This window comes from Ailuropoda melanoleuca, chromosome 14 (genome assembly GCF_002007445.2).
Source record: "Ailuropoda melanoleuca isolate Jingjing chromosome 14, ASM200744v2, whole genome shotgun sequence".
Lineage (NCBI taxonomy): Eukaryota > Metazoa > Chordata > Mammalia > Carnivora > Ursidae > Ailuropoda > Ailuropoda melanoleuca.
Genome location: NC_048231.1, coordinates 64,338,558 through 64,351,418, shown reverse-complemented (window position 1 = coordinate 64,351,418; position 12,861 = coordinate 64,338,558). Strand labels below are relative to the sequence as shown.

Below are 12,861 nucleotides of genomic sequence, written 5' to 3'. Positions count from 1 at the left end.
CTGTGGTGATAGATGCCATAGAAACATTTGTTTTTTGGCCTAATTGGACAACTTTGGTTTCCAGAGCTGTCAGCTTGACAATTTTCACAAGTGGTAAGTTCAAGCAAAATGAAATTTCTAAAATTAAAGATAAATTCTACAAAACATAAAAACTAGACTGTAAGTAGCCTTAAAGGTTTGAAGAGTGTGTTTTAAACTGTGAGCACCTCCTAACGGCAGGTTCAATGAGCAGGGCCACACCGCACCACGTCGGTTTCAGGATTAGACATTCTAACAAAGCACAGGAAAAGACAGCAGTGTGAATAACTATCTTTTTGTTCTTTCCTCCTCACCAACTCCCTCCTTACTACTTTTTTTATTCACTTGCTTGTTTTTAAGATATCGTAAGCTGACTCAGATATATACAGATTTTTAAAAATAGCATCCATCACACAGAGCTAAGAAATGGTATTTGCTATGAATTTGACTCAAAGGAGCACAATGGTAGAGAAATGTTTAGTGAAGAAAACAGGTCAAAAACAAATTTTTTAAATGAAAACAAAAATTGGGAAACTGGTAACTAAGGATGCAAAACATTTATTTTTATGTTCAAAATATTGCATAAAGGCTTTAAGAATTTGATTTCTGGAGAAAACTATGAATTATTAATTATGCAACATTTTGGAGGGCCACACATGAGGTTTTTTTCCACTGTTCGTGAAGACTTTTAAATTTTTTTTATTTTAGTTTAGCTTATCTTTTTTTTTTTTTTTTTTTTTTTTAACTAGGATCCACACGGAGCCCAACATGGGGCTTGAACTCACGACCCTGAGATCAAGACTGGAGCTGAGATCAAGAGTCGGATGCTCAATGGCAAAGCCATCCAGGTGCCCCTTGTGAAGATTTTTTAAATGCAGGGTTTTGTTTTGTTTTGTTTTAACATTAACTTTGGAAAACTTTTATAAAGAGCAAATTTTTTTTTACTTTAATTTTGGTAATAATCTGAGTTTGCCATATCGATTATAGGAGATGCTGTCAGCAATTTGAACTTTAGGATTTATAGAGGAATGTAAAGTGATTTCTTAACAGTATACAACATGAAAGCAGCTAGGTTGATTTTGTGATTCTTAAAAACAAACGAACAAACCAAGAGACAAGGAAAAAAAAAAAAACCAAAAAACCATGTACTACAGGTGAAAGAATTTTAGCCAGTGTCTCGGGTTATCTTTTTCTAGATTCTGCTGAACAAACTGAAGTATTTCCTGCTTATTCAGATCCAAGCAGGTTGCTTTCCTTCAGGCAGGTGCTATCTCAATTCATCATCTGTCCACTGCTGGCTTTTGCCAGGCCTGTGGAGTTTGAAACTCTCACTGGAGCCTTCAGAGTGTCCCTGTTCCTGCTCACCATGGTTCTCCCGCCCCTCCAGCCGGTCATCACCCCCTTGTTTCTTTTCCTACAAACTCTAGAGTCTGTGCGGAGCTGCTCTGAAGTCTGCCTGTCTTCTGTAGAGCTGAGAGTGAAAGATAAAGATCTGCAGTATTAGTCTTGTATTTTGTTCCATTCTCAGATGAGTGAGCCATTTGGACACAATCTTTTTAAAAGTCACCTCCTTTTTAAAAGTCACTTTTTAAGGGAAAGTATTTCCTCTCCTATGTTCCTACTAGGAAGTGGTAAGCTACTCAATTTTACTGTAAGATACACTGGATATTCTAAACAGAAGAGATACATTTTTGAGAACTGATTCTCTGGAAATATAACTTCTGGTGAAATGCTGAATAATTTCTACACATCTGTTAAATGGTTTTAAATATATCCCTTTTAACTCCAAGCTTCAAATTATCATGTGTATAAAATCTTTATAAATCCCTATAAGGTGAAGTGATGGCACATTATTGAATAACAAGGTGATGAAATTCAACCTCATAAGACTTCAAATGAATAAGAGAAGGTTCATACTAAGTGTAAGGGAAGAGGAATTAAATATTCAATCAGTAACTCTCAATAGCGGGAATGTTAGTGGGGGAAAGTAGTGATGAGCTTCCCCACTAGGAATTTGTCACAATATTTGGGGCAAGGTATAGTAAGGGCACCTTTTGATTCACATATATTTAGAGGGTGCTCCTTTCATTCCAATGAAAGATATTTTTCCTAGGACATTTTAGTACACACAGTGTGACAAGCATAAAAAAAAAAGCTGCAGATAATTGTACCAGATACTTTAGTTATCAATGTATTTTTCTCAACTACACTAAATTTGAGGTTTGGATTACCAATATTGTAACTTTGTATTTCACTACTGTCTATTAGAAATAGAAGTCTAGGGGCGCCTGGGTGGCGCAGTCCTTAAGCGTCTGCCTTCAGCTCAGGGTGTGATCCCGGCATTATGGGATCGAGCCCCACATCAGGCTCCTCCGCTATGAGCCTGCTTCTTCCTCTCCCACTCCCCTGCTTGTGTTCCCTCTCTCTCTGGCTGTCTCTATCTCTGTCAAATAAATAAATAAAATCTTTAAAAAAAAAAAGAAAGAAAGAAATAGAAGTCTATTCATATGATATGGATAAGTACTTTGTTCTGGTTTGTTTCAGCTAGTGCATACACAAGTGAACACTTGGGGGTCAAGACTCCCATGGATTGCTTCAACATGATGTGGTACAACCTTGAAAATGGTTTTCATAACTCTTATTTATATTACGTTGAGGACAGAAGATTTAGAATTTTTTTTTTAAAAGGCTGAAAACTATAGGTGTTAAAACAGTGAACTGGGACTAGGTAATATATGAAGGTGACACCATTTCTCGCAGAACATGGAGAATGACAGGGGGTGTCCTTCATGAACTTCAGGAGAGGCTAGGTCACAGTGAGAGGCCTAGGCTGCTTCCAGGGATCCAGGTCTCCTTGGAGACTGATGCATATGTATCTCATCCTTAGATGACCAACTCCGTCAGGGAAAAAGGTATCAGCAGCCACCTAGCTTCCAGGTAATCACCAAGCCTCCTTCTTTCCTTTGTCAAGGAATGAGCCACAGATTAAATCTAGATAGAGAAAAGTAAGGTCAACCCACCAGTAGAGTGCAGTGTGGCTTGAGCCTGTCTCAGCTGGGGAGTTTCTATACTTCTGCAGGGGAGAAACTAGTCCCAGGCTGTCCAGCACATGAGGCATGGGGTATAAGTGTGGGAGTAACAACCTCTATCTTATCAGAATTGAGAGGACAATGGTTAGAAGTTGTTCTGAGAACAAGGATCTTGATGTCTTAGAAACACCAAGCAAAGCTGAGGCAGGGTAGGATGGCTTATGGAAAACTGGGAGGCTCATGTTAAATTCTGCACGCTGACATAATCCTCTTGCCCAGGAAAGCCTTTGACATGAAAGACAGAGACAAAAATAAACACTGCAAGAAATGCAACAGAGGGGGCGCCTGGGTGGCAGAGCAGTTAAGCGGTTAAGCGTCTGCCTTCGGCTCAGGGCGCGATCCCGGCGTTATGGGATCGAGCCCCACGTCAGGCTCCTCTGCTATGAGCCTGCTTCTTCCTCTCCCACTCCCCCTGCTTGTGTTCCCTCTCTCGCTGGCTGTCTCTATCTCTGTCTTATAAATAAATAAAATCTTTAAAAAAAAAAAAGAAATGCAACAGAGGGTAAACTAGGATGATTCAGGGAACAGGAGAAAACTTCTAAACAATATGTAGAAAGATAAGAGAAGATTTTCCATTTGTGAAACAAGAGCAAGTTTCTATAAAAGAAACTATCAGAGAACAACCAAAAACTCTTGGAAATCAAAAATATGACCAAACATTTAACAGAAAGGCTGGAAGAAAAAGCTAAAGAAATCTCCCAGAAAATGTATTTAAAAGAGAGAGAACGTAGAGGGGCAGGGAACATAGAAAAAATGAAAGAGATAAGAAAATTAAGGATCTCTGAGGTCCTACATCCAGAAAATAGGAAAAAAAGAAGCCAACTTGTATCTTCTCAGGTTAAAGCTTAAACTATCTCATTAACATATGGATAGAGTTTGTTTTCAATTTTAAAAGGGTTATAATTACAAAAAGCCATTTTATATCATTTCCAACCTTACAAAAATAACTTATGAGGTGGAATTTTTGAAGTATAATTGGTTTTTAATATTTGTTGAAATAACAATTTGAGAACTGGGAATAGCAGCGCACATTCCCACCAGCAAGCATCTCAGAGTGAAACTTTCTTACTGTTGATGATGACTTGCGTTTATCAAGAGCTGTGCACATTCTGGGAAAAGACAGACTGAACTGTCCTGGATGACTTATTTACCAGTTACCTGGTTGTGGGGTCCTTCTTGTCAGTTCTGTATGCTAAAAGGAAAATGTTTTTTGTGGGTTTTTTGGGTGCATGACTCACTTCTAAAACTGAAAAAAACCATTTTTTGAGCAATTAATAGGATTATGACCTTGCCCTGGTGCTGTAGTTATGCCACAGTCAACATTCTGTCCACATCATGAGCCCCTCCTTTCATTACAGAGCACAAACTTCAGGTGCCTTAGTTCTTTCCTTCTTCTGATGTCCAGCTGTGCCCATTTGTCCCTGCCAGCTGCCCATCCCTTCCTTCATAGCCCTGAGGACCAGAATCCTCAAAGAACTCTTCCCTCAACTGAAGACATCCCAGGTGCTAGGAGGCCTCCAAGGGTTTGAAATTTCCTACGGCTTCCTAAGGTACTTTGGGAATGCAAATACATGCTTATTATTGGCTGTCTAACAACTTTAGAAGTGAGAATATTCCCATCTCCTGCAAACACATTTTTGAAAAAGCTGATTCTCAAGGATGATTCAAAATAATAGACCTCCCAGAAAGAAAATGTTTATTTATGATAATCACTCAGCTCTTTTGAGCTATGGAAAGAATGAATCACAGTGACATACATTATAAATTCTGTAATAAATGGGACTATTGTTGATTTTTTTACATTCACTGTTTAAAAGGGAAACTTGGACTATATCTTCCCAGATTGTACTGCAATGTAAGAAATCATCTATGAATGATTATGTTGTGTTTAACTGAATATAATTTTCTCAAGTATCTATGGATGAGCATGTGTTGCCTTTGCAATGGAAGGATAAATATGTTATTTTTTAAATCTGTGGACAAGTGAGGGGAAAAAAGGAGAACGATTTAATAAGCAGAAGGCAGCTTGTTGGTTATGACACATCATTAAAATGTGACTTAACTTTAGGTACCAAATAATCATTCCTCTTGTGAGAGCTGAATCCACAGCCTCAAAGAATACCATACATTTATCTACAACTTCTCTCTAAAGAATTAAATAGGCTTTACTGACATTATTTTTTTTAGACCACTCAGCATTTTGTGAGGAAATTGGAGTTATTTAGGTTCTATAGGTAAGAAAACGTGTAAAGAAATTAAGTGGCCTGTTTAAGATTATTTAGCCACTCATAGATCTAGGAAGAGAACAATGGTCTCCTGAGTCCAGGGAATACTTTATCAACTGACTGGAATGTCACTGGAGGAAAGGGCACAGAGTCAGTATAACCTCAGATACTCTAAACACTGACAGTTGTATTTCAGAACCTTCCAGAAGGCAGACCTTTGCTTTTAAAAGGACCCAAGGACAAAAGTTTGGCACAACTACTGTTACCAAAGTCTTCAACATGATTTGTTTTAGCTTCTGAAGATACGTTTATATTGAGAAATAGGCCTTCTGATTCTTAAGTAATCCAAAGTGCTGCTGTTATCCCATAAGCACCCATGCTTCCCACGCAGAAGGTAGATTTCTTGAACATCATGCAAATTATATTTTCTCAGATACAGCTAATATTTAAGCAGGACTCTGAACTCAACTATGAAATCTCAACTCTGGGAACACACAGAAAGTCGTTTGAGAAATGACAGAAGTCAGGCTTACTGGAGAAAAGTTCTAAGCCAAGTAAGTTTTAGTCCTGGTCTTCCTATTACCAGTTTATGAGGTAATTCAAATATGAATTTGTTTTCCTATATAAAAGCAATACATTAATACTGAAGATCGTTTCCTACTAATACTTCATATACTAAGATATTTCTATGCACCTTGTAAAGCCACCAAGTATTTATTACTTTTGTCAGTCTGTAGGATATTTAGTCAGCCATTACTACCTACATTAGAGATTTCGTGTCCCTCTGTAAAATTGGTACCTCCGAAATAAAACTCTGATTCAAAGCCTTGTTTGTTTTAATTGCAGATAGTACTGGAGGAGGTGAGAGGAGCATTCACTGAGATTCCTCAGCAACTCCGCTTCAAACCCCCAATGGAAGTAAGCATATTTAACACACATATACATAAAATGCCGAGTCCCTATTGTGTTCACCTGTGTTCATATCAGGCTTTCTTAAGAAATACTGATATATTATCCACATTTCAGAGATAATGAAAAGGAGCCTTAGAAATGTTGAGAAACTCACCCAAGTTCATAGAGCTAGGTCCACCCAAATTCAAATCCATACTCTGTTTATTATACCCTTCTAACTTCCAGAAAGGGATTGTTTTGCGGGGGGGAGGGAGGGGTGTTCCTTGTAATATAAAGGCTGCTTATGAATTACCTCCCTGATCATGGAAATGTATAACTCCTTTATTCACTTACTTGGCCATATGTATTTCAAGTTACTTATGTGGTTGTATTTTCCATGGAAACATTGAGTTGGATTTTCAAATATTAAAAAAATAAAAATAAAAAATAAACACTTTTTAAAAAAGGAAAAAACAGAAAGAAAGGTGAATAATATTTCTAACCCAAGTTTTTCTTTTAGTATTGGAACAGATGATGACTTCTCTGGTTGAGTACCAAATGAACGGCTGGCTTGTACTCAGCAGCCAGATTGTGTGAAAGACAGGAATCTTGAGGGGGTGCCTGGGTGCTCAGTCGGTTGGGAGTCCTACTCTTGATTTCAGCTCAGGTCATGATCTCAGGGTTCTGGGATCAAGTCCAGTGTTGGGCTCCACACTCATCATGGAGGCTGCTTGAGATTTTCTCTCTCCTTCTCCCTCTTTCCCTCTCCCAGTCTCCCTTTCTCTAACTAACTAACTAAATAAAATTTGGAAAAAAAAGATACAAATCTTGAAACACCAGAATCACACTAAATACTGTAAGATGATCACATTGAAAATGGCACTTGAGAACTGAGACCTGCAGAGAGAAAAGCAGTTATGAGCCCCGTGTTACATATATTGCAAAGAACAAAATAGCTAAGAGAAATACTGGACAAATCCCCAGCCTCATTAAGCTTTCTGTTTCTTTTTTCTTCCTTTTCTTTCTTTCTTTTTCTTTTTCTTTCTCTTTCTTTCTTTCTTTCTTGCTTTCTTTCTTTCTTTCTTTTCTTTTTGTTAAACCTTCCTCTCATTCCATTTCATTGATTTTTCCAAAGTTAAAAGGGACTCTCTAGATTAATGTAAAGAGCCTAGAAAGGACTGGGAGTAAAAATGGCCATATCTCATTGGGGTTCCGTACTTGCCAGCGGGTAGCCTTGTGTACCTCTTTAAGCTTCAGTATTCCTGGAAAATAAGGGGGTTGCACAGATAATCCTTAACTTTAATTTAGAACATTCCATAACCCTATAAAAGGGGTATAACCCAGCTAGTTCAGCTTTAATACACTAAAGCTAATTGTGGAGAAACTTGCAATGTGAGGGCCACTTCCTGAGGGAGAAGGGACAATCCTAGCTTGCCATGGGGCTGGGAGAGAAGGAGGAAAAGTTGGGGAGTATCCTCATTTAATATTTGGGAAGGATACTTAGCAGGGTAAAGGCAAGTATGGTTCCTGTCTTGGAGCTGCATGGGGCGGGAGGGAGGGAGGTTGTAGGTGGGGGTGCTGCAGATAGACTACTACTATCTGTTGACAAAGTGAGGACCCTTTTATACAAATACATGATGTATTTGTTAAGTTTAGCATCTCCTCTTTGAGAAAATACACAACAAAAAAGTTATGATTTTACTTTGAAATAAATGTTTAAAAATAAATCATCATGGTATCTACATACATATGAAAACTAGCTGTGTGTGCACGACACATCGTTTATTCAGTCTGATCACAATGGTTGGTGCACATATTTATTTGCAGACCTCTTGTAGTAAATCAGCAGCACCCCACAGGCCAGAAATCAAGGGATTACACTGATTTTCAGTCTAAGAGCCCAACCCTAATTTTTATTATTTTCTTGTCTTCTTCCCTTTCCCCTACCACCTGGCTGTTTCTCTGCGTCACTGCCAAGCCCCCTCCAGCCCTGAAGGCTGATGGAAAGTTGGTCTTCTAACTGACAATGCTGTGATCCGAGGCTGAAAATCTTAGAGTTTGGTCACCATTTGCCCAGAGAAATGAATGGCCCCATTAGATTATTTCAACTATGGTGCAGTGGAGGCAGGGCTGTGTTGCGTGCCAAAGTCAACACTGGATCTAATTTTATTAACATCAAATGGATGCACAAAGTCTCCAATAACATGATTTTAGGCTAGGCTATTCCTTCTTGTGATAAAAGGCTGATTAGTAAGATTTGGCTGACCATGTGATCAAGTTCATCTCAGGCAAGTTTCCAAAGCAATTCACAACCACTGAAAAATGAGAGGCATGCAAGTTGGACCAAATTAAAAAAAAAATGCTGTAAGTTCTTACCTGTATGATCAAAAACTATTGGAATCAGAGAATCAGTTAGCTGATAGGCATTCCAAAGCAGATTTTGAAGTCATAATAAGAGTTTAATTTATAAGGGGCATGATGTTTAAAGCTTCTAGCAAATAATACTAACAAGCAATAGAGTTACTCATGCTGAAATCTGTTCTAACTTTAAATTAATCAGAATGGCAATAAACATCAATGGCTATTGCTGGGAGTGGGGAGGATATAAACTAAGGTCTCATGCCCAGGATCCCAGCTTAATTCTTAGGCATGAAGATGGGATCTATAAATGCCACTTGGTAATAAGATAAACAATATCTCCACATTGCTACTGAATGCTTTACTATTATGCATGGCTCCTTGAGAGTGGAATTTATCAATACCCTATTGCAAGAAGTTCAGGAAGATTAGCAATCCTATGACAATAATATTTAGCAAAGAAGAAAAAGAGAAAGAACAAGCCGAGCCTTTCATCCTTAAATTTAATTAACATGAACTTCCTTATTCTTTTGAGAAGAAAATCCAGGAAATTTTTTTGAGATTCATTTTAAAAATGGCCTACAATATTATGTTTTAATTAAAATTGAATAAACCTCCCTATGAATATTAAATTTTTAAAAGCCTAGCCAGCAATAGTACATTATTAAAAGCTGCATCACTCATGTCAAAGAAATTAGTACTTGATTTTTAGAAATTCATCATCAAGTTCTTAAATGATCAGTATCCTGAAACTCAAATTCAAATAATGTTAGTACTTCAGTTGCCCAAAGTAGAAGAATAATGTTCATTAACTGCAATGAAGTTCCACGACTCCAGAGTGTGGAAACGCTTAAATAAAAACCGGCATTTTTATTTAGCTGTAAAACCTAAAATAAATAAATAAATAAATAAATAAATAAATAAATAAATAAGGTTCTGGAAAAAATTTATTATGTAGCCAAAATCAATTACTCTTCACCCCTCCCTCCACTGCACAAATGCTTGTATCCCAAACTTGTAAAGTTTCTCACTTTTTGTATACCATTCCAAGTTCATGCCTTAAGGAGAGGAAGCAAAACTCCTTTACTTGGTGGGAACTCTCTATCAGTCATGGTATCTTTCAGATAATCCTATTTTCACCAGGAGTTCTGGCCTTAGGTTGTTTACCCCCTCTCTTTCTTTTTCTGTTTTTCTTTGGCGACGTTGTTGGAGGTGGTGTAGGGAGGCAGTCCAAGTCCCTGAAACTGTTTGCTAAAAATTGTGAACAGTACCACTAACGAGTTAGAAATATAAAACGGGAGACTTCAAATAAAATAACACGCACTCTCGAACTCTCGGAACAAAAGAAAACGAAACAAGAACACACAAACTTGGGCTGTTCCAGCACATTCGCAAAGGTGGGAGAAGTACAAGCGCTGGAGAGAAACCGTGGCCTCCGCCCTCCCTGGCCCGCAGGTGGCTCAAGGCAAGCACCTCAGACAACAATGGCCAGGAGGGGCTCTGCCAGCCTCGCCAGTTTGCTGTGTCTGCCCCTACCCAGAAAAATAATCTATCTCGAAAGAATGACAAAACAGAAAAAGAAGCGTGTGTTAGGCTACCTAGGAGGCATTCTTCCCTCTCCTATCTCTGATTCCCCATCGCAGTCCAAAGAGGAACCTGCCAACCATCAAGTTCCCGTGCAAGTTATTTTATTTCCCGCAGCCCCTCCACCTGCCGGGGCGGTGCTCCGCGCACCCCAGACTTCCCTCCGGCGACCCCCCGCGGGCTGCAGCAAAAACGGGGTGCTTTGGGGGGGCGGGGGCGGGCGGCTGCCGCGGATCTGGCCGGCTACCGCCGCAGCTCGGTGGCCTCCCATTGGCCACGACGCGGGCGGGGAAGCTTGGCGGAGGAGGGAGGCGGGGGCGAGGGCGGCGGCGGCGGCAGCGGCGGCGGGAGGGGAGAGGAGAGGAGAGAGGGCCGCGCAGCCTGGCAGCGCGTGCGGCGAGCGCGGGGAGAGTGGCGGTGGCAGCTGCGGCTCGCGTCGGGCGCTNAGGCGGGTGCCGGCGCGCAGGCACCAGGGGCGGCCGCGGCGGCAGCTGCGCGGGACGGAGCCGAGGCAGTAGCGGCCGCGCCGGCCCCTGGCCTCACCTCCGCGCGGCCGAGGCCGGAGAACAATCTCCAACTCTGCGGGGGGCCGGAAAGGGGCTCCGGGAAGCGGCGCTCAGCCCCCACGCAGCGGAGGCGCCGGGCGGCGGGACTGCTGCCCTTTGTGGGCGCAGCGCGCACGGCCCGGAGCGCCCTCCCCGCGGCGCTCTCCTCGGCATCTTCGTCTTGCAGAGCGGCCCTGGAGAGGGAACCCAGAGGAAGCAAAGCCACGAGCCCGAAACCTCGCGCTGAGGAGCTCCTCGGGAGCGCCAGCCGCTCCACTTCCACCTCCGCATCCTACACCGGCCAAGGTCCCCGCCGCCTGCATCCCTCCCGGCTTCCGCTGCGCTTAGGGCCGGAGCCTAGCCGCCTACGCTGCCACCGCGGCCGCCTACACACACGCAGGCACACACACTCTCTCTTTCTCTTTCTCTCTCTCTCTCTCTCACACCCTCACGCACGCCCGCCTTCTCCCCCGCCTCCTCCCCAGCTCCTTGATCTCTCGGTCTGTTTTATTACTCCTGGTGCGAGTCCCGCGGACTCCGCGGCCCGCTATTTGTCATCAGCTCGCTCTCCATTGGCGGGGAGAGGAGAGCAGCGGTGAAGGGGGTGGGGTGGGGAGGGGAAGGGAAGGGGGTGGAAACTGCCTGGAGCCGTCTCTCCGCGCCGCTGTTGGTGCTGCCGCTGCTGCCGCCGCCGCCTCCGGCTCCTCGCTCGGCCCCTCTCCGCCTCCATGTGCCGGATAGTGGGAGCGTCGCGGACCCTGCTGCCGCTGCTGGCGGCCCTGCTTCAGGTACGCGGCGGTCTCCGCGGGCCGGGCCGCGGGCGGGGTGGGGCGGGCGGCGCCGGGTCCCTTTGTTCCCCGCGCCGCTGCGGGGCCAGGCTGCGCACCCGGGAAGGGAGGTGCCGCACCGCGCGGTCGGGAGCTGCGCAGGCAGGCACGAGGCTCGGGCCGGGCGCTGGGGCAGGGCTGGCCGGGCCGGCTGGTCTTCCGCGCCGCTCCCGGCGGGTCCCAAAGGGACCGATCGCCGGCCCCTCCTGTTCTTCCTTCTGGGCCGGGCGAGCTTGTAGGGGGTGTCTCCTGGCAGCAGAAGGGTGAGGCAGGATAGCTCCCAGGTTTTGCAGTTTTCTATGCTTCTCGCCCCTCGCTTTGCACTTTGCTCCAATTTTTTTGTTTATTTCTGCAGGGATGGGTCGCGAGTTTGCAGTCGGAATTCTCACTCTAGTGTCTTAGTTACGGGACGTGCTTCCACCCCACCCCACCCTGGCACCCGCGCGCCTCCCGGTGCCCGAGGGCTCCACTGTCCTATTGTCTTTACGCCAGCCCAGAGTTGCTTTCTCTTCTTGTCCTCTTGCCCTCACTGTGTTCTGTGCCGGTCCCCCTGGAAGAAAACCTCGTCGTTCCCTTGCCCCGAAGAGTCTATGTGGGCCAGGGCCTCCGCACCCAGCCCCTGGCCCCGCACGCCCCTTATCCTGGCGAGCGGGGAGAAGTTCCGTTACTCGGTTATTATTCCTCTCCCTCTGTCCGCTGTCTCTCCCCTGCTGCGTCTTCGGGGACGCCTTCGCGGGGAGCCTCCGCACTTTTCACGCCTTCGGGAGAGCGCCAGACAGCCTCTTCATGGAATCGGTACTAGGAGGCTTTTCCGGGGCAGGAAGCACCTGCTTCAGGCAGGTCGCAGGCTCCCTTGCCACTCCGCACCACCGGTCCCCAGCCCGGCTGACCGCCCAACTTTTCCGCGGCGTCCGGCCGGAGGATACGCCGAGGCCCCTCTCGGCCGTCCACAGGGTCCCGGGAAGCGACGCCGCGCGCCTCACCGGCGACCCCCGCGCAGGGCGGGGGCAGGGCGGGGGTCCAGAAACGGCCCCCGCAGGAGATAAGGTTCCAAAGAGGCTCCAGGAGAGGGGCGTGCCCGCCCTGAATGCAGGTCAGGGTCTCCCGGGAAATCCGCCCGAGGGCCCCCCTGCGCACCCTTGCAGCTGGGGGTGGCCAGCGGGTGGCAGCTCTGAAAAGTGCGGGCGCGGCTCGGAAGTGCCGCTGCGCCGGGGGCGGTCTGGGCTGGGACAGATGGTGCGGATCTCCCCCCTCCGTGGTCTTTACGGGTCAGGGCCTGGCTCGCTCCGGCCGCGGCGCGGGGTGGTGTGTGTGGGGGGGGGGG

General features: G+C 44.8%; 1 protein-coding gene across 1 annotated transcript in view; it reads left to right on the top strand.

Moving 5' to 3' along the window:
• Window positions 1–11,370: 11,370 nt before the first annotated feature.
• The window catches only part of CDH2 (cadherin 2), a 213,912-nt gene continuing 212,421 nt past the window's right edge, over window positions 11,371–12,861 (top strand). Inside the window, exon 1 of the mRNA XM_034642678.1 lies at window positions 11,371–11,498. Coding sequence (XP_034498569.1) covers window positions 11,439–11,498 — 60 coding nt within the window. The 5' untranslated portion in view covers window positions 11,371–11,438. The remainder of the gene's footprint in view (window positions 11,499–12,861) is intronic.